We start from the raw sequence: 20,575 nt of genomic DNA on the forward strand, positions 1-20,575 counted from the left end.
ATAGATTAAGCTGAAAAACTGGGCTGTTAGTTGAGCTCCATACTTCTGTACACTAAAGGCCTGCTATGCTTATCCAGGCTTCCGGAGATTACATGGGTGTCGTGATGAAAGATGCAAAACTCCAGTGGGTGTACAAGCTGGGAGATGACGAGCCAGCAGTTCTGACTGTCGATGAAGATATCAGTGAGCAGTTTGCCGCCATCAGTATTGAAAGGTAACAAGGTGACTCTGAAGGACAGCGAAAAGGCCATGTCCTTCGCATGGACTCCCAAGCTATCAAAAGTTTTTGGCAAGTCCATTTGGTTTGTGTCTAAACTTTTTGGGACTTGTAATTCTGAAATGATCAAAGGGTTGGCCTTCAAATTCAACAGCAGGTTACAGGGATAAATTTAGAAAGTTGAGAGACAGCAAAGTAAAGGAAACGTGTGGCTGTCAATAGCTGAGCAGAGCACAGATTGTTGAACGTTACCCAGCTGGTCACTTTGAAGAGATTTCTCTGGGTATCATATGGATACTAGGCTGGTTCTCTAGCTAGTTAATTTTTTAAGTAATTTTCATGGCAGCTCACCTCTTAAAAGGGGGATGGTTGTTATTTTCAGTTTGCTTGAAGACCCTATGGCATAGGCGTCGGAACGGGGGGGGGCCACAGGGGCCGTGGCCTCCCCCAAAATTGCCTGTGGCTCCAGGGCTGGCATTAGCCGTAGCCCAGGGCTTCTCTACGCGCATCGCTTGCCGCCCATCCACGACTACATTAAATTACAGCCCCGGTTCTGCAACTGCAGGAAGGGAAGGGCCAGCGTGTGCAGCGATTGCACGCCGCCGGCCCACAAGTCTTCACCCCAACATCAATTCTGATGGAGAGAAAGTCCAGGCCAGCCAAGCAGCGATTGGCTGGCCCGGACCTTCTCTCTGACATGAGAATTGACGTCGGGAGGAAGGCTTGTGGGTCGGCGGTGTGCAATTGCTGCACGCGCTGGCCCTTCTCTTCCTGTAGTTGCGGCACCAGGGCTGTAATTTAATGTAGCGAGCAGCGGACTGGGGGGGAGGAGGAAGCAGCGGCGGGTCGGCTTGGGGGGCAGGCAGGCTTCGGCGCAGCTTCAAGAGGGAGGGGGCACTAAGGACATAGGAAGGAGGGAGGGAGGGAGGGAATAGAAAGGGACATTTGTTGGGCCTGAGTGCAGAAAGAATGAAAGAAAGAAAGGATGCAGTCAGAAGGGTGTGCAACCAGAAACTCATGAAATCACCAGACAGCAAAGGTAGGAAAAATGATTTAATTTTCAATTTAGTGATCAAAATGTGTCGGTTTTGAAAATTTATATCTGATGTCTATATTTTGCACTATATTTGTCTGTTTTTCTATAGTTGTGTGGTGACATTGCATATTTTAAAGTCATCTGCCTTGACATCTTTGAAAAAAAAAACCCCCAAATATAAATGATAATTAACATTTTCTCTGCGTTCAGTGTGCTTTGTGTTTTTTTTAATTTTGTGGTTAACCATTATGTGTTGTTAATAAGATTATATTTTATGTATATATGAAAAATGAATGGGAAAATGGTATTACAATTAGTACTATTATGGGGGCGGGGTCTGGGGCAGAGCTTTCAGACCCCTCCCCAAAACATAAAAGTGTTCCGCTGCCTATGCCTTATGGTGACTGTAATTGTGAGACAGCTGCTAGAGGATGGGCTTGAGAGTGGAAAGGGCTGGAAGATGTAGCTATTGGGTTGATTTTTTTTTAAGTCCATTCTGCCTTTTCTGCTTTCCAGAATTCTTCAGTATGGACACATGTCTGTGACTGTGGAGAGAGAAACATTACATGAGACTAAAGGAGACAGCTTAGCCCAAGGAGAACAAGGGCTGCTCAATCTGGAGCCAAACCATGTGGTCTTCTATGTGGGGGGATACCCCTCCAGCTTCATGGTAAGTTGTGGCATAAATCCAGTCCAGATTCTCCTCTTTCACACCTTTCTAGCTTCATGGTAATTTCTAGCGCAGGTCTGGTCCAGTTTCCCTTCTCACACCCCCTCCAGCTTCACAGTAACTTCAGACACAGGTCTGATCCAATCTCTCCTCTCTTGTAGCCCTCCAGTTCTTTTTGTGTCTCATTACTTCCTCCATTTTACCTTTCTCATTCCACCTCAGTTGGAAGCAGTCCCATGATCTATACGATTTAATACTTATAGTCTGTTACTATCCTATAACATAATTCAGAGCAGATTACAATTTAAGAAGCTAGCTACTGGATTCCTTCAATTACCAGTACATGGACTCGAAACCTGGCCACAAAGTGTCATTCAACTGTAACCGTGACTCTCTCCCTGGGGGCTTGTTAACACTGCATCTGTACTATCCCTACCTGACCAAGGGTGCAGAAGGCCTGTTCTGTATACCTTCTGGTTTGATTTCCAGGTTGGCTTTCACAACTCTTAGCCTCTTCTATGCAATAATTGCTGCAAACAACTTTGAAATAATATTACAAGCTTTACTGTGGTCAAGGCTGTACAAGGGTTTTATGACACACCAGAAGAACCTTCAGCCATGCACTTCACCCTCATCATTCAGTATCTCCCCTTCCCTTCCCCTTCTTAAGTAGCCAGCATCTCCCCCTTCTCACTTCTCTTCTGGTGGCCGGCATGTTCCCTTCTCCTTCCCACCCTAAGTGGCCAGCATCTTTCCCTCACAGGTGGCAGCATCTCCCCTTCCCTTCTCTATCTCAGGGGGAAGGTGGGATGGTGGCAGTAGGCCCACCCCCAAATTCTGCAGCCCTGGGTGGTCACCTAGTTTGCTTAGTGATAGGGCTAGCTCTGGATGTAATCTTGTGTGATCTTTCCAGAGCATTTTGTTTGAGATTTTTTGCATGAAATGAAGGGAGCTGGGAATGAAGGACTCTCTAATGCTCTCGTTTACTCTCCTTTAGCCTCCTGACATTCTCAATTACCCAAATTATCGAGGGTGCATAGAGTTGGACACTCTTAATGAGGAGATAATAAGTCTATACAACTTTAAAGAAACATTCCAAGTGGATACAAACAAGGATAAACCCTGTGCAAGGTAAAATAGGTCTGAGACATTTTCTACTGATGAACATGTCTGGTACCATCTTCTAATCTAATCTAATCTTCGGTTTATATGCTGGGCCATCTCCTGAAGGAGCTCGACTCGGTTTACAAGTAGTTTAGATCAGGATATATAATAAAATATAAACTTAAAAGAGAACTAGAAAGATAAAATATACTATTAATACAACACTTCAAATAGATGAGCCTCTAAGGCAGGGGTCCCCAAAGGCCCTCCTTGAGGGCCGAATCCAGTTGGGTTTTCAGGATTTCTCCAATGAATATGCATTGAAAGCAGTGCATGCACATAGATCTCATGCATATTCATTGGGGAAATCCTGAAAACCCGACTGGATTCGGCCCTCAAGGAGGGACCCCTGCTCTAAGGTATTGCGTAAACAGCCAAGTTTTTAGATCTTGTCGAAACTTTTGTAGCTGACCTATCAATCTTACAGAGTCAGGAAGTTTATGCCACCATATCATTCTCTATTTCTCAACTCAAGCTACTATTGAAAAAGGCAGGAGCTATATCCAAATTCTCTTGCTTCCTTATCACCAGGTCAAAATCAACTGGTGACCCTTGGATTACAGATGGTTCCTATTTTGATGGTAGCGGTTATGCAGAAATCAAATTGGAAAGCCAGATTAGTGCCACAAAACGCTTTGAGCAGGAAATCCGGGTGGTCTCCTACAGTGGGATTATCTTCTTGCTAGAAAATGAGGTGAGCATTTTGGAAGCATTGGTGATGCCACAGACTGATCTTGAGCAAATCAAATTACCATTTTTATCCAGCATTGAGCTGGCGTTAGTTCTAGAAGTGTTCACACGGTAATTTCCTGCATGCGCTAAAAACGCTAGCGCACCTTAGTAAAAGGAGCCCCTAGAGTCCATGGCCTAGATCAGTGTTTCTCAACTTCTTTAAGCCAAGTACCCCCTAAGCCTAACAAATACCAACCGAGTACTCCTGCCCAAGTTCAGCCCCGACCCCACCCTCATAATAATAGTACTAATTGTAACGCAATTTCTTCCATCCATTTTTCATATACACACTGCATGTGGCTGGCCCACAAGCCTTCCCTCTGATGTTAATTCTGATGTCAGAGAGAAGGTTCCGGGTCAGCTATACATTGTGTTCGATGTGTGAGTCGCTGCCTGCATCCCTGCATGGAGTGCTGCTGGAAGAGGAGGGAGCCAGTGGAGGTGGGTGGTGGTGCAGCGGGCCAGCAGACAGGCAGGCAGGGAAGGATTCCCAGTAGCAGCCAGGCCGCGTACCACCAACAAGCAGCCCGCAGCCCCCCAAGGGTACGCATACCACGTGTTGAGAAACACTGGCCTAGATGCACTAAATGCACCTTGGTAAATTTGCTGACCCAATGTTCAAAACAGCTCACTGTGTGGTTTTCCATGTGTTCATACATTCTCTGACTCTGGGTGCAAATGACCTCATTACTATTAAAATTAGGTCATTAATATTAAAACAAGCCATCCGCTCAATGGCCTAACATTACAATGCTATAGTCAGATAGCTACTACTGACCCAAAAAAACAACAGATCTAGTAGACCTGTGTCACCGACAGGTCTGACATGTTTTTTCATTTTTATCTAGGGGCACAAATGCATGTGTGTCACACACACACACATACACAATATCTGCCCCATAAAAAAAAGTTGAAATGGCACCCTCCCCGACAACTCCCCCATCCTCGATTACCCCAGAACAAAAATAGAGGCAAGAGGGATGTCCACTCCCTCCTGCTAGCGTGACCCCCTTGCCAAACTGAACTGACCCACCCTGCCAGGATCCCCCCCTATACTTTTGTAAAAATCAGCAGGAGGGATGCCCACTCCCTCCTGTCGCTGCAACCCCCCCCCCCACAGGACCCCCCTCCTCTGCCTCACTCCTCGCACTATACAAAAAAATCAGCAGGAGGATGCCCAGTCCCTCCTGCTCCGTAGTTCCATCTTCCTCTTCCATGTGCATCCTGGGATGCATGAGAATGGACCTAAGGCCCTGATTGGCCCTTCCTGGTGCATCTTGGGGTACACTGGGAAGAGCCTAAGGGGAGGGTCCTTAGACGTCTGAGTCAGTCAGGGCCTTAGGCCCCTCCCCGTTCATCCCAAGATGCACCAGGAAGGGGAAGGCTTGCCATTTTGAAGTGGCGGGCCTGTGAGCAGGAGAAACTGGGCATCCCTCCTGCTGTCTGCTTTACATAGAGGTGGTGTGGGGGCGGTTTAGTGGGGCCAGGGGGGCATCTGATTGCAGGAGAGAGTTTAAAGTGTGGGGCAAAGGGATGTCCAGGTGGAGGGGGGATGCGGTTTGGTGGGGATGGTGGCAGGAGGAGAGTGGACATCTGTCCTGCTGATTTTTATTAAAGTACAGGGACCAAATGGCCAGGATCCCCCTATCCTGGCCATTTGGGGAGGATGTTGCCTCTATTTTTCTTTTGGGGGTCATTGGGTAGGCTGTCATCAAGGGGGGGGGGGGGCAGCTCAACTCTTTTTTTATTATGGGACAGATATTGTGCGTCTGTAACGCCCGCACAACATCTGTGCGTGTGTTACACACTTTATTGAGGTGTTTGCAGCATATAAAAAAATATTGTTTTGTATGTGCCATTTCCAATTTCAAAATGATTGCTGGGATCTCCTGTGGCAGTCTTGCAAAGCAAAACTAGGGATTTCTTTTGTCCCAAAGACCCACTAGACCACCACTAGGTTTAAAGCAGGGGTGTCCAATCTTTTAGCTTCCCTGGGCCGCATTGGTCAAAAAAAATGTTTCTGCGGCCCCGCAAACGCTGCAGCAAGACAGAGGAGGGAGCTGGCGAGACGGTAAACACCCGGTGGCAGCAAAGAAAAAAACTGCATCACCCTCAACTGGGGCTGCACAAAATACTTCACAGGGCTGCACTGGACACCCCTGGTTTAAAAGTATGCCCAGAGAGGACCACCTTTGGGTGGTATGAGGATAGGGAACCATGGGACAGAGGGTGATCGCTGAGGGAGGAAGAGGTGTGGGGTGGAGAGTGATCTCAGTGGGGGAGAGGAGGGTTCAGCTGAAATTCAAACACAACTTTCAGGTCAGTTATGGTGCCGAAACCAAAAATTGGTTGGGTTGTAACTGAAGTGTGGTAATGTTAAAATAACAAACCCAACAAGCAGCCACTCCACTTCCTTCGTCATATACTAATTTAACCAAGCAAGCCTTCAAACTTAGACCTAATAAATAACTTTGTTATGGTTTGTCTCTGAATAAGCCTAAGTGGTAGATTTCTGACATGGCAGGAATTGATTCAAGAAGGCCTTAAGTTTCCTCTCGGGTTTAATGATCCTTTTTACTTTGGCCTGGAGATCCTAGAGTTCATATTGTGTATCGTTTTGTTTTTTTGCAGGGCCAATTCCTCTGCTTGGCTGTCCAGGACGGGAAGCTGGTAGCATATTATGATTTTGATGAAGGAATCCAGATGGCTAAATCATCAGGTGACACCAGCCTGACAGTCAGCAGTGCAGCCCAAAAAGTGGTGAGAAGCCCAACTAGAGAGGGTCCTTCTTGTGTATCACAAACACGAGTTCTTCTCTGTTGATGCATGAATAGCATTTAGATATGAACACTTCTTTTACTGCAGAGACAGATTCCATATTAGGGCAACTTGCAATATTTACGTTTCTTCCCCTTCTATAAGAAAGAGAGCCCGTTGGGCCCAATACCTCCATATTTCAGTGCTGCCTTATGTCTGACATGAAGTAGTTAACTCCAGTGCTCTAACATCCCAAGGGGAAGAATCTGATCGCTCCTCCCCTTCCCCAGTCCATTCCTCCCCTTCCCACTCCACATACTTCCCAAGATTGCCAGCACAGAGTGGATGGCTTCTGTATACACTTTAGTGACCTTTCTGCCATAAGGGAAGATAAACACTTTCAGGGCTTGCTTATCAACCAGAAGCTAACATTTACGCATGCATTAGGTGCAGAAATGTTTAGAAAACTTGCACATACATGTGTTATATGCACACATACACAAATATACTAGCATGCCACCTAATCGCTATTCTGAATACAGGACAGAGCAAGAGGGGGGCTCCCACTTACAGATGCCCTAGTAATTACAAACCTTGACTATTGCAACTCTCTGTATGCTGGTTTATTGCTAGACTCTCTGAAATGTTTGCAGTTGGTTCAATATACTGCTGTTCGTCTACTTTCCAACGTTCACGCTTTCGACCACATCATCCCTCTTCTTAAAACTGAACAATGAATGCCCCTCTCAAGTTTCAAGTTTATTTAAAATTTGATTTAATCGCAGTATCGTATTTCAAAGCCATGTACAAGTATAAAAACGGGTAGTAGCAAAATGACCTACTTTAAGACACTGACAATACAGGAAACAAGAGGCAGAAAGATTGAACTACAACGTTGAAAGGAAAAGAAGAACATGTAGGGTTAGAACATTAGGATGGGGAATTGTTACCCATTAATTTTCTTTTACCGTGTTTCCCAAAAATAAGCCCTAGCATGATTTTCAGGGTAGGTCTTAATATAAGCCCTGCCCCCAAAAATAAGCAGCAGCGCTTCCCCCACCCCCTCCCCCTGGCCAACCCTTCCATCTCTCCCTCCCATGCGAACCCTGACCGTGAGCCAAAACACCTGGAAACAAACGGCAGTGTCGGCAGCACAGGCTGGATTGCGGCTTGCCCTTCTCATGCCCAGCCGTTCTGTGCCGTGTTGCTGATGACATCATCAGTGATGCGGCAGAGGAACGCCTGGATGTGAGAAAGGCAGGCCGCAATCCAGCCTATGCTGCTGACACTGCCGTTTGTTTCCAGGTGTTTTGGCTCGCGGTCGAGGTTCACATGGGAGGGAGAGAAGGAAGTGTCAGCAGGGGGGGTGTGGGGGCAGCGGGGGGGGGGGGACGGAGGGATAGAAGCTTCAAGGGTTCTGCTGCACAAGGGATGGGAGGGAGGGATGGGAGGGATAGAAGCTGCAAGGGTTCTGCACAGGGGGATAGGAGGGAGAGAGGGATAGAAGGATACTGCACAAGGGGATGGGTGAGAGGGGAGGAAAGATGATGCACATGTGGGGAGAGAAAGGAAATAGGAAGAATTGGGATGGAGGAAAGGAAGGGAGAACATGTAGGGTTAGAAAAAATAAGAACTGCCCCGAAATGATCATTGTACATGAAAAAAATAAGAACTGCCCCGAAATGAAGACCTAGTGCCTTTTTTGGACCCAAAATTAGTATAAGACAGTGTCTTATTGTCGGGGAAACACGGTATAGGGATAATAGCTTTCATAGCTCTCGTATTCCGTTTGAATTGTTGATCCTTGCTTTCGAGGTACGTCTCCCCTGTACCCCTGACTTATCTTCACAGTCTTCTTATTCCATACAACCTCTCACCCCCCCACCTCCCACCCCCCACCCGCTCCTCTAATGCTGGTCTAATTTTTCTTCCACTCCCTTCAACCAACATTTGGAAGACACCTGTGAGATTGCCTCTAACTACATTGCCCCTAAGCTGTGGCATACCCTCCCTGCTCACCTTCGTCATGAACTCTCTTACATTTCCCTCAAAGTAACTCTTAAAACTCACCTTTTCAGACTCATCTTTCCTTAATTCTTATTCCCTTCTTTGCTTCTTTTTTTTTTTTACTTTGTTTGTCTGCTTTTCCATCTCTGTCTTTTTTCCTCTGCAGTCATATTATTGTGCACCACATAGAAACTATTTTCATGGTATGTTGCAGTGTGTCGAAATAATAAATGATAATGGTGAGGTCCTTACAGAATACTGCAATTATCCCAGAACAAGCAGGCAGGTATTCTCACTAATGGGTGACGTGATCCAACGGAGCCCCGATGCGGACGCCTCACAAGCATTTTTGCTTGAAGGAACTCAAAGTTTCGAGTCACCCGCACCACGCATGCGCGAGTGCCTTCTCGCCCAGACCAGGGCGTGTCTCCTCAGTTCTAACTTTTCCATGGAGCCGAGAAGTCTGTCTTCGATTCTCTGCGTGAAGATTTTTCACTTGTGCCTTCTAAAGTCCGCGGTTTTGGGTTATTTTTCTCTTAATCGCTGATTTTCGTCGTTCTTTATTGTTTTTTTTTTTTTTAAATTTCTTCCATCCGTTCGACCGGGCAGGCCACGGGGCCGCAGCCCTGTGGCTTCGATTTTGCATCGGAGCTATTCTGGCCTATGTCCCGGCCTATCAAGTGTTTTAAAAAGTGTGCCAAGTGCCAGCGCGCAATTTCGCTAACGGACCCTCATCGACGCTGTCTTCGGTGTCTCGGGCCTGAACATCTTCCGAAATCGTGCCGGCCTTGGTCCACACTCACCGCACGTGCTTTCAAGCGCCGTTGCGTCTTGTGGGAGTCGCTGTTCAGCACGGAGTCCTCGACGGAGCAGTCTTCATCGAAAGACCCCTCACCTTCGACTTCATCCGCTGCTCCCCAGTCTTCCACCTCTGCGGCGCCGAGTCTCATCAAACCTGCATTGTTTGTGCCGGCCCCGACTCCAGCGCCTGCTGCGATGCCTTCCTCAGTCTCTTCAGATCAGGTAGCACAGCAGCCTATTCCACCAGTAGTGCTAAAAGTGCCCAAGGCTTCTAGGCCCAAGCACTCACACACTACCCCCAAAGAACGCGAGGCCCGCGCAGGCGGTCCCATTGCAGATGCAGATCCGACCTTGCCGGCTTCGTTCCAGACCTTGTTAGAGAAGCAATTCATTGAGCTCTTCACCACCATAGGGCCCAAGCTTCTCTCCCGAATCCAGCCTGGGCACGCAGAGGCCTCCCGCGAGGTCGAGTCACCTCCGTTGCCTCAGCGATACACACACTCTCAACAGGGAGCAGAGTCTCTGCGAGTGTCTGGTCTGGCATCGATGCATGCATCGCAAGGAGCAGAGTCTTTGCCCATGCCTCCCTTGGAACCGATTCACTCGATGCAAGGAGCAGAATCTTTGCGAATGCCTCCACTGGAACCGATCCACTCGATGCAAGGAGCAGAGTCTTTGCGAGTGCCTCCATTGGAGCCGATCCACCCAATACTGGGACTCGAGCCTCTACAAGTCCCTCGGGGCGAGCACAGCCAACAACCACTGCTTCGATCAACCGCTTCCAGCCCCATCCACTATCTGGGGGCCTCAGCGAAGATCCGCTCGCCTTGCCCATCGAGGCCGACTTCCAGGCACAGCTCGCACCATCGTTCGAGGTATTCATCGAGGCACTCTTCCAGGCACGCCTCACCTCATAGGAAGCAGCTTTTTCTCGAGTATTCACCACCGGCTACTTCACCTCCTCCGATGCTGGAGCTCGAGGACACCTTGGGATCGTTATCATCCCCGTCCTCATTGGATCCAGAGGCCTTGACGTCCTTGAGTCCTTCTCGGGGCCCCGCACTGGCTGATCAGTTGTCCTTCTCCTCGTTCCTCCGGCAGATGGCAACTGATTTGGACATACACCTGGACACAGGGTCTAAATTTTCGAAGGAATACCTAGAGACTATGCACCTTCCTCAACCTCCGGCTGAATCCCTCAAGCTTCCCTTACACAAGCTGCTGGACCAGACCTTTGTGCGGTGCCTCAAAACACCTTACTCCATCCCCACCGTGCCGGGAAAATTGGATGCCAGGTACCGCATGGTTCACCACAAAGGGTTCGATGGCTCCCAACTCTCCCATCAATCCCTTTTGGTGGAGTCCTCACTGAAGCGGTCTCACCCCTCCCAGGTCTACGACGCCGTTCCACCTGGTAGGGAGGGTAAGACCATGGACCGATTTGGCAGGAGAATTTATCAGAACTCCATGATGACTTCCAGAGTTTTGAATTACAACTTCCATTTCATCACATACTTTGAATTCTACCTGTCTGTACTCCAGAAGTTCATGCCCTATCTGGATCCCAGAGCACAGTTTGAGTACCAGGAGATTCTGGCCTCGTTGTCCCAACTCTGGCTTCAATTGATGCAGTCCTCCTACGATGCCTTCAAGCTCTCGGCTTGGGCCACAGCATGCTCGGTGGCTATGCGCCGGCTGGCGTGGCTTAGGACCATCGACATGGACCCCAGTCTCCAGGACAGGCTTGCCAATGTGCCATGCGCTGGTACTGACCTCTTCGACGAATCCATCGAGGCAGCGACCAAGAAGCTCTCGGACCACGAAAAGTCCTTGCAGTCCATCTTTCGTCCGAAGCCCAAGCCTGCTCCTCCTCGTCCATTACGCCCACCGTTAATCTACCTGTGGCATTACCCACCTAAACAGGCTCCGCCCATCCGTCAGCCTGTTAAGAGACCGCATTCTCAAAAGCACCAGCAGAAAACACATTCGTCTGCTGCCCCTAAGGCTCCTCAGCCCTTTTGACTGTCTCAAAGAGGGCATAATTTCTGTCGTTCTGCCGTTTTCACCATCGATGGACGACGATTACCTCCGACCTCTGGGTCCTCTCCATCGTCAGGGAGGGATACTCTTGCAATTCCATCAGGTTCCCCCGAAACATCCTCCAAGAGAGTATCCTTTCAACTTGACCCAGCCCACCCTTCTTCTTCAGGAAGCTCAGGCCCTACTACAGCTGGGGGCCGTCGAGCCAGTCCTTTGGCCCAACAGAACAAGGGTTTTTACTCCCGGTACTTCCTTATGCCGAAGAAGACGGGCGATCTGCGCCCCATTTTGGATCTCAGGGCCCTCAACAAGTTTCTGGTCAAAGAAAAGTTTCGCATGTTGACCCTGGCATCCCTGTATCCCCTCCTCGAGCAGAACGACTGGTTATGCTCTCTGGATCTCAAGGAGGCCTACACCCACATTCCCATTCATCCAGCCTCACGTCAGTATCTCAGATTCAGGGTGGGACATCTTCATCTTCAATACCGAGTGCTCCCTTTCGGCCTAGCCTCGTCACCCAGAGTCTTCACCAAGTGCCTGGTAGTGGTGGCCGCAGCGCTCAGGAACCATGGCCTCCAGGTGTTCCCCTACCTGGACGACTGGCTCATCAAGGATTTCACGTCTCAGGGAGCCGTCCTCGCGACCCAGAAGACGATTTGGCTACTACAACATCTGGGGTTCGAGATAAACTTCCCGAAATCCCATCTATAACCTTCCCAGACCCTTCCCTTCATCGGAGCTCTTCTGGATACTACCAAACTCAGAGCATTCCTCCCTCCCGAACGTCTGGAAGCTCTCCTCCATCTTTGCCACTTGGTGTCCTCTCGCCCATCCATCTCGGTGAGACACATGATGGTCCTCCAGGGCCACATGACCTCTACAGATCATGTGACTCATTTTGCCAGACTTCACCTCAGGATTCCCCAGTGGACCCTGTCATCTAAGTGGACGCAGATATCCAACCCTCTGTCCCGACACATCCAGGTCACTCCTGCTCTGCAACAGTCTCTTCGCTGGTGGATGCTATCCTCCAATCTATCCAGAGGTTTGTTGTTCCAAACGCCCCCCCCCCCCACCACCAGAAAGTCCTCACGACCGACTCATCCACTTATGCCTGGGGGGCTCATCTGGACGGTCTCCACACTCAGGGTTATTGGACCAGCGTGGACCGCCAGCACCACATCAATCTCCTGGAACTCAGAGCGATTTTCAATGCCCTCAACGCTTTCCAGCACCTGCTTCAGGACAATGTGGTCCTCATTTGCACGGACAACCAAGTCGCCATGTATTATGTCAACAAGCAGGGGGGCACGGGATCGGCCTCCCTCTGTCAGGAAGCTCTGAAAGTTTGGGATTGGGCGATTCGCCACAACACCTTCCTCAAAGCTGTCTACATTCAGGGGGCGGACAATGCCTTGGCGGACAACTTGAGTCGCCTGCTGCAACCTCACGAGTGGACCCTCCACTCAACGCCCCTCCATCACATCTTTTCTCAGTGGGGAACTCCTCAGTTCAACCTCTTTGCAGCCCCCCACAACTTCAAACTGCCTCAGTTCTGCTCCAGGATCTATGCTCCTCACCGCCTCGAGGCAGATGCTTTTCTTCTGGGTTGGACGAATCTCTTTCTATATGCGTTTCCTCCATTCCCTCTCATCCAGAAGACTCTAGTCAAACTCAAGTCAGACCATGCCACCATGATCCTGATCGCTCCACGGTGGCCCAGACAACCTTGGTACTCCCTTCTACTTCAACTCAGCAGCAGGGAGCCCCTCCTTCTACCAGTGTTTCCATCGCTGCTTACACAGCATCAGGGATCTCTGCTTCATCCCAACCTGCAGTCTCTACACTTGACAGCTTGGTTCCTCTCAACGTAACCCCTCTCCAGTTTTCTCAACCTGTGAGAGATGTCCTGGAAGCTTCAAGGAAGCCCGCTACTAGACAATGCTACCACCAAAAGTGGTCTAGATTTTCTGCTTGTTGTTTTTCTCATCATCATGAGCCACAACACTCCTCCTTGTCTTCAGTTTTGGATTATCTTTTGCACCTTTCTCATTCTGGTCTCAAGTCTACATCGATACGAGTCCATCTTAGTACAATCGCTGCTTTCCATCAGCCTCTTCAAGGGAACCTCTCTCTGCTCATCCAGTGTTTCCAGATTCATGAAAGGACTCTTCCATGTCAATCCTCCCCTCAAACCGCCTCCAGTGGTTTGGGACCTCAATGTGGTTCTTTCTCAGCTTATGAAATCTCCATTTGAACCTCTTCACAGGGCTCATCTGAAGTATCTCACTTGGAAAGTGGTGTTTCTCATTGGCCTCACTTCGGCCCGCCGAGTTAGTGAGCTTCAAGCATTGGTTGCGGATCCACCTTTCACAGTGTTCCACCATGACAAGGTGGTCCTTCGCACTCATCCAAAATTCCTCCCCAAAGTGGTCTCGGAATTTCATCTAAATCAATCCATTGTTCTTCCAGTGTTTTTTTACAAAGCCTCATCCTGGAGAATCAGCTCTTCATACCCTGGACTGTAAACGTGCCTTGGCTTTCTAACTGGAACGTACCAAGCCACACAGAACTGCTCCTCAACATTTCATCTCCTTTGATCCGAACAAGTTGGGACGTCCCATCTCTAAGCATACCATCTCCAACTGGATGGCGGATTGTATCTCCTTCTGCTATGCCCAGGCTGGATTACCCCTTCTCAGTAAAGTTACAGCCCATAAGGTCAGAGCAATGGCAGTCTCTGTAGCCTTCCTCAGATCGACCCCGATTGAGGAAATTTGTAAGGCTGCCACTTGGTCCTCGGTTCACACCTTCACTTCTCATTATTGTCTGGATACCTTCTCCAGACGGGATGGACAGTTTGGTCAAACAGTATTACAAAATTTATTCTCCTAAGTTACCAACTCTCTCACCATCCCATTGTGGTTAGCTTGGAGGTCACCCACTAGTGAGAATATCTGCCTGCTTGTCCTGGGATAAAGCAATGTTACTTACCGTAACAGTTGTTATCCAGGGACAGCAGGCAGCTATTCTCACGTCCCACCCACCTCCCCTGGGTTGGCTTCTCTGCTCGCTATCTGAACTGAGGAGACGCGCCCTGGTCTGGGCGGGAAGGCACTCGCGCATGCACGGTGCGGGCGACTCAAAACTTCGAGTTCCTTCAAGCAAAAATGCTTGTGAGGCGTCCACATCGGGGCTCCGTTGGATCACGTCACCCATTAGTGAGAATAGCTGCCTGCTGTCCCTGGATAACAACTGTTATTGGTAAGTAACATTGCTGTACGAGGGTGCATACATCAACTGTGTGGCTGGTATAAATGCTCGTGTCTAGATCAGTGTCTCGCAAACTTTGTCAAGCCGTGGCACACTAAACGTTGTGGCCGCTGCTCAAGCCGTCCGAAAGTGCGCGGACTTCGACAAGATGACGTTGTGCGCATGCATGATGTTGTCATGTTGATATCAGTGAAGGCCCTACAGACAAATCCTGAGCCACCAGTGGGAGGGAAGGGGGGTGCCAGAAGGGAAGACGCACGAAGAGAAGGCGAGGCACTGGTGCCGGCCGATTTCCTACAGGGTGTGTCTCTCGCTGCAAAAGGCAGTCAGCCGGTATCAGCACCTCGCCTCCTCCCCGGTGTCTCGCAGCACACCTGAAATGTCACGAGGCAAACTAGTGCACCACAGCGCATAGTTTGTAATATATTGGTCTAGATGCTAGGTGCATTAATACCTTGTTATGTTACTGTTCTATAAAGAAAAGTAGGAGCCTAATTGTTAGCATCCTGTCCTAGAATGGTCACCTTTATCCTTTAAAACCTTAAAATCAACCTTGTTTGATTGGAAGCACTTATAAAAGGCTTTTATTTTATTTATTTTTTTTAAATTTCAGATTCAAATAATTTTGCTTAATACTTCGGATAAGAGACGTATCTTTGTGCGTCTAGAGCGTACAACTGTGTTCACGGTGGAACACGATACTGCATATTTCAAGCTGGACTCGGCCAAATCTTATTACCTGGGAGGGGCACCAGAAGCCAAGCTCCCTAATAGGTAAGACCTCCTGTGCCTGGCAATACATAAAGAAATACTGTGTTTACTCCACTCCCCTCCTCCTGTGGGGTAGCACTACCCAAGAGTGAGGTGTAACTAGAGAGGAATCTGGAAGTTTTAGCACTCGGTACTCTTTCATGAGCACTGAAAATTCTTCAGTTGAAAACACTAATAGATTAAAGAAGTAATTTTTCTTTCAGCCTAAAAGACATTTTCCCCCATGGAGGATCTATCAGGGGCTGCATGAAGGGACTGAAAGCGTTGGGCAAATATGTTGATTTGAAGCGTACAAATACGACCGGAGTCAGTTATGGATGCCCTTCAGACTTACTGGTAGGTAGTTTTCCTAGCCTCTCAATTGGTCTATCATGTAAGCTTTTTAATTTATTGGTTTCTGATATAGTGCTCTTTGGGGAATACCAGCATAGCAGTTTACAATAATAGTATACAGAGAAAATTTATTTGAGCATCCCGTTTGAAAATGACTGTTCCTCCACCTCTGGCTTTGGATGTTTTGCAGGAAATGTCCAAAGTCAGACTTAGACATCCTATCAAAAATTGCCTTCTGCATCTTCTGGCTCTTATGAATCTGATGTTGCTGTTTTGAGATTTTAGGGGTTTGTTTTATGTTTTTTAATTAATTCCATGGTTCACCCAGATTCTGTGATCTTCTCTCAGTTTTGTTGTGTTCTAAATAAATTTGCCATCCTGAGGGTAGAGTGCTCAAGGCATGGACCAGGTGAGCACAGGCTGAGGGCACCATGCCTAAAGGTTGCTGAAAGCCTGCCTCACCTGGTCCTCTGTAGAAGCCATTCCTCAGCTGCTTCAGAATCTCTCTTTGTCAATCTCTCTTAACCTCCTACCCCCCCCCCAACCCTTTGTGCTTGATGACAGAGGCTCCCCCGGTGTACCTGTGTCATATAGCTCCAGCAGTGGTAGCAGGTCACAGAGCACTGCCCGGGCTGGTCTGATGTCTTCTCTCAGCTAACTGCAGAAGTTTAAGAGAGCTGATGTATCTTCACTTTGGATATCTTAAAAACCAAAGCAGCTGGGCAGTCCCCGGGATAAATTTGGGAACCCCCACTCTAGAGCTCCCTATAATTTTTGTCCATAATCTGAGTAATGGATGAATGAGTTATGCTTCATCTGAAAAGAGCTATCCTTTGTTGTTTCAGATTGTACGCTCAGCTACATTCCACGGTCACGGTTTTTTGACTTTGTCTCTCAAGAACATCCCCAGCCTTCAGGAGAACTTCTACACAGGCTTTGGTTTCAGAACCAGCCAGAACAATGGTCTCCTGTATCACCATAGCACTGAGGTACAGCATCTTTCTCCTTGGTCCCAGGAGACTGAGTGACATAAGTTTCTGTGATTGCTGAGCACCATTCTCTTGACGAGCTGTTGATGTGCTTAGTCAAGCGATCTGCTGTATCCATTACTTTTAGATATGATTGATGAATACCTTACTTGTGAGGGGAGGGGGGAGTATTTGTGATGTGATGACCTTTCAACTCCTCACATCTTCAACTTTCAGAACCAGTTCAGAGTGCCCAATAAAGGATGATTCAAGGCTGGCAGCAAGCAGAAAACACAAATTATTCCAGGTGTCTTTGTTCAGCATAGAATAACCTCTTGAATATGCACAGTAAATCTCCACAGAGTCGAACACCTCCAGAGTGAAGGAGTAGCTTAATGATTAGAGCAGCAAGCTGAAAACCAGGGAAGCCCAATTCAAATATCACTGTGGCTCTTTTGTGATTTTTGGCAAGTCGTTTAACCCTCAGGTACAGACTTAGATTGTGAGTCCTCTAGGAAAATACCCACTGTACTTAAATGTATCTGACCTTGAGTACAATTGAAAAGGCATGAACTAAATCTAAAATCCCTTCACCTATGTCTTTCACCTTTGTCTTGTTTAAAATCATGTTTCTAAAATTTGCGTCCTGCTTATGTATCTTGGTGTCCCCATTGCTTGTTTTCTGGCACAAATCTTAAGCATGTGTCAGGACTTCTTAGAAGACTAGTAATTATGTTCTCTAGGACACAGTCCTCTAGAATTACAGGTTAAAAAAACACATACAGAAAAGAACTACATCATAAATTTAGAAAAGATAATTTGCTCTAGCAAAGGAAGATGCAACAAATTTAACATCTAGCAATATTGCATACCATAGAATGGATGAAGGTATTCAAGAGTTTGTCTGGTTCCTGAGTCAAGTACTGTTCAGGCATTAGGCATAGTATTCATACAAAGCAAACAGCTTTTTGGGGTGCTTGTTGCAATTTCCCAGGTCTCAATGCTTCTTTGTAGGTAGAACTGACATTTCAGCCATCATGCTTTGGCTTTCTTCAGAGTATGCTGTGAGGTATGCCGTTCGTGTTTATATATAGTGGGTCCTCAAACCTGATTGGTTGGGGCTTGAGGTGAATGAGGCAAAAAATTCCATTAGCCACCAATTTGAATTTTTTTTTAGGAAAGTCCATTGGTCACAAAATTTGAATTTTGGTGGGAAAATCCATTGGTCTCTTTTTCCTTTAGAATGGAAAATTCTCTATTGAGTTTAAAGATGCTCTCACCGTGAAGCTGAGTTATATGTATAAAGGGGAGAACATCTTTAAACTCATTAGAGAATTTTCCATTCTACAGGATAAAGAGATCAATTAATTTTCTGGACTTTCCCACCAAAATTCAAATTGGTGACCAGTGGACTTTCCTACCTCATTCACCTCAAGCCCCAACTGATCGGGTTTGAGGACCCGCTATATATAAAGACAAACAGCAGACCTCACAGCATACTCTGAAGAAAGCCAAAGCATGATGGCTGAAATGTTAGTTTTACCCACAAAGATGCAGCAAGACTTGGAAAACTGCAACAAGCATGACACCAGCCACAGAAGCCTAAGAGAACAGCGTTTGGAGGTATTTTACAGACCAGCGCAGAGCTAAATTATTTCTTATATCCTAAAGAACTTATATTAATGTTTTTACTACAATACCATTTGTCTTGCTTTATTCAAATACTATGTCTGTGTTCAGCATTGTTCACGCAGAGTATTCAGATTTTGTTCAATCCTTTGTGGCCTCCAGCTGTAGAGATTTGTGTATTGTTACTGAGACTTTTTTTTAGTGTCCATATCTGTGTCACACTTCTCAGGAAGGAACGTGCCAAGTGTCCATCAGAAACGGAAGGGTTGTTCTTAAAATCCTGAAAACTGAACTGTCGTCAAGGAACCCTTATACCGATGATGTCAGTCATTATGTAGCAATTCACAGCAACGAGAAAGAGTAAGTTCTGCTTTCCTGTCCACGGAAACAGATGGGGAGGTGATAGTGTTTTGTTAATTTTTTCATGACCCATTGCATTGTCTCCATGGAAGGGGCAGTAGGACCCCCTTTAGAAGCAGTCTAAAAGTTGAAATGCCAGTTGTATAACTGTAGTATGAAAGAACCAGCTTGGAACAGACCATTTTGCTAGATCTTTGCCTAGCTACATTTATATAACAAAACATCGTATTTCTATACCGCATAACCATAAGTTCAATGCGGTTTACAAAAATTACATAATCTACAAAAAAAAGGGCCATAGATAACTACTCGGACAAGTACTTAGAGAAAAGATAAGACTTCAGTTGTTTCCTAAAGTATTCATAAGAGTGAGAAGTAAGTAACAGTGAATGAAAGTCTTTGTCATGAAAAGCTGCTTGGGAGATACAAACAGAGCATGTGATTTTCTAATATTCTTATGGGATGCAATTGAAAATGTCAGCTAAATAAAGTGGGGCTTGGCCATAGATGACTTTGTAACATATGCAACCCAGTTTAAAGATAATGCGTGCCTCCACGGGGAGCCAGTGCAACTCGCTATAGAAAGAAGTTACATGATCATATTTCTTTAGACCATAAATCAGTCTTACCGCAGTATTCTGGATCAATTGTAATCTGGTAATATTTTGCTTAGTCGTCGTTAAATAAGCAATATTACAATAGTCCAGAAGACTCAGTACTAATGATTGAACCTTAAGTCTGAATGCAGAAATTTCAAAGTACGATTTAATAGTACGGAGCTTCCATAATGTGTAGTACCCCTTTTGGACTATCATAATTCCATAACAATTCCTGGTACTGATCAGTGCTCCAGAGCAGTGAACTGACTTTTGTCGCTGCATGTTTTCTGATTGCCTATCATAGTATTCTTTGTTTTCTGATGTAAGCTAAGGATGTGTGTTATCCGTTTAGTCTTGTTTTATCTATGAAAAATGTTTTTGTGCCCTTGTGACATGAAGTGGGTGGAGCACGGAAAATGTCACAGCAGAGTTGAGTGATCACAAGATTTCTCTGTTTACATAACATAACCTACATTTCACACCTTTTGGCTCCAGGGTACAGCTCTACATAGACGACCAGCTTCAAGCAAAACAAGTAGCCACCAGAAAGCGAAGACACAGACGTCAGGATGATCTGAAACTGGTTACTCTAGGAGGGGTTTCAGAGCCAGGTGCCACAGTCAACTTTTCAGGCTGTTTGAGCAACATCTTTGTAAGGAGGTAAATGGAAGCTCTTTTGCTACTTATCCTGATTTAGATAAGAGCATAAGAATTGCCGCTGCTGTGTCAGACCAGTGGTCCATCCTGCCCAGCAGTCCGCTCACATGGCGGCCCCCGAGGTCAAAGACCAGTGCTCTAAATGAGTCCAGCCTCACCTGTGTACGTCCCAGTTTAGCAGGAACTTGTCCAGCTTAGTCTTGAAACCCTGGAGGGTGTTTTCCCCTACAACAGACTCCGGAAGAGCGTTCCAGCTCTCCACCACTCTCTGGGTGAAGAAGAACTTCCTTACGTTTGTACGGAATCTATCCCTTTTAACTTTAGAGAGTGCCCTCTCGTTCTCCCTACCTTGGAGAGTGTGAACAGTCTGTCTTTATCTACTAAGTCTATTCCATTCAGTATTTTGAATGTTTCGATCAAGTCCCCTCTCAGTCTCCTCTTTTCAAGGGAGAAGAGGTCCAGTTTCTCCAATCTTTCACTGTACGGCAACTCCTCCAGCCCCTTAACCATTTTAGTCGCTCTTCTCTGGACCCTTTCGAGTAGTACTGTGTCCTTCTTCAT

General features: G+C 47.0%; 1 protein-coding gene across 2 annotated transcripts in view; it reads left to right on the plus strand.

Moving 5' to 3' along the window:
* LAMA5 (laminin subunit alpha 5) overlaps positions 1 to 20,575 on the plus strand; it is a 406,583-nt gene that overhangs the window by 338,102 nt on the left and 47,906 nt on the right. For both annotated transcript variants that reach the window (XM_033963610.1, XM_033963611.1), the window contains exons 62-71: positions 78 to 214; positions 1,770 to 1,923; positions 2,921 to 3,054; positions 3,619 to 3,781; positions 6,451 to 6,579; positions 15,311 to 15,471; positions 15,672 to 15,804; positions 16,647 to 16,790; positions 18,628 to 18,758; positions 19,853 to 20,017. In XM_033963610.1, coding sequence (XP_033819501.1) covers positions 78 to 214; positions 1,770 to 1,923; positions 2,921 to 3,054; positions 3,619 to 3,781; positions 6,451 to 6,579; positions 15,311 to 15,471; positions 15,672 to 15,804; positions 16,647 to 16,790; positions 18,628 to 18,758; positions 19,853 to 20,017 — 1,451 coding nt within the window. The remainder of the gene's footprint in view (positions 1 to 77; positions 215 to 1,769; positions 1,924 to 2,920; positions 3,055 to 3,618; positions 3,782 to 6,450; positions 6,580 to 15,310; positions 15,472 to 15,671; positions 15,805 to 16,646; positions 16,791 to 18,627; positions 18,759 to 19,852; positions 20,018 to 20,575) is intronic.

This window comes from Geotrypetes seraphini, chromosome 11 (assembly GCF_902459505.1).
Source record: "Geotrypetes seraphini chromosome 11, aGeoSer1.1, whole genome shotgun sequence".
In the NCBI taxonomy this organism is placed as follows: Eukaryota; Metazoa; Chordata; class Amphibia; order Gymnophiona; family Dermophiidae; genus Geotrypetes; species Geotrypetes seraphini.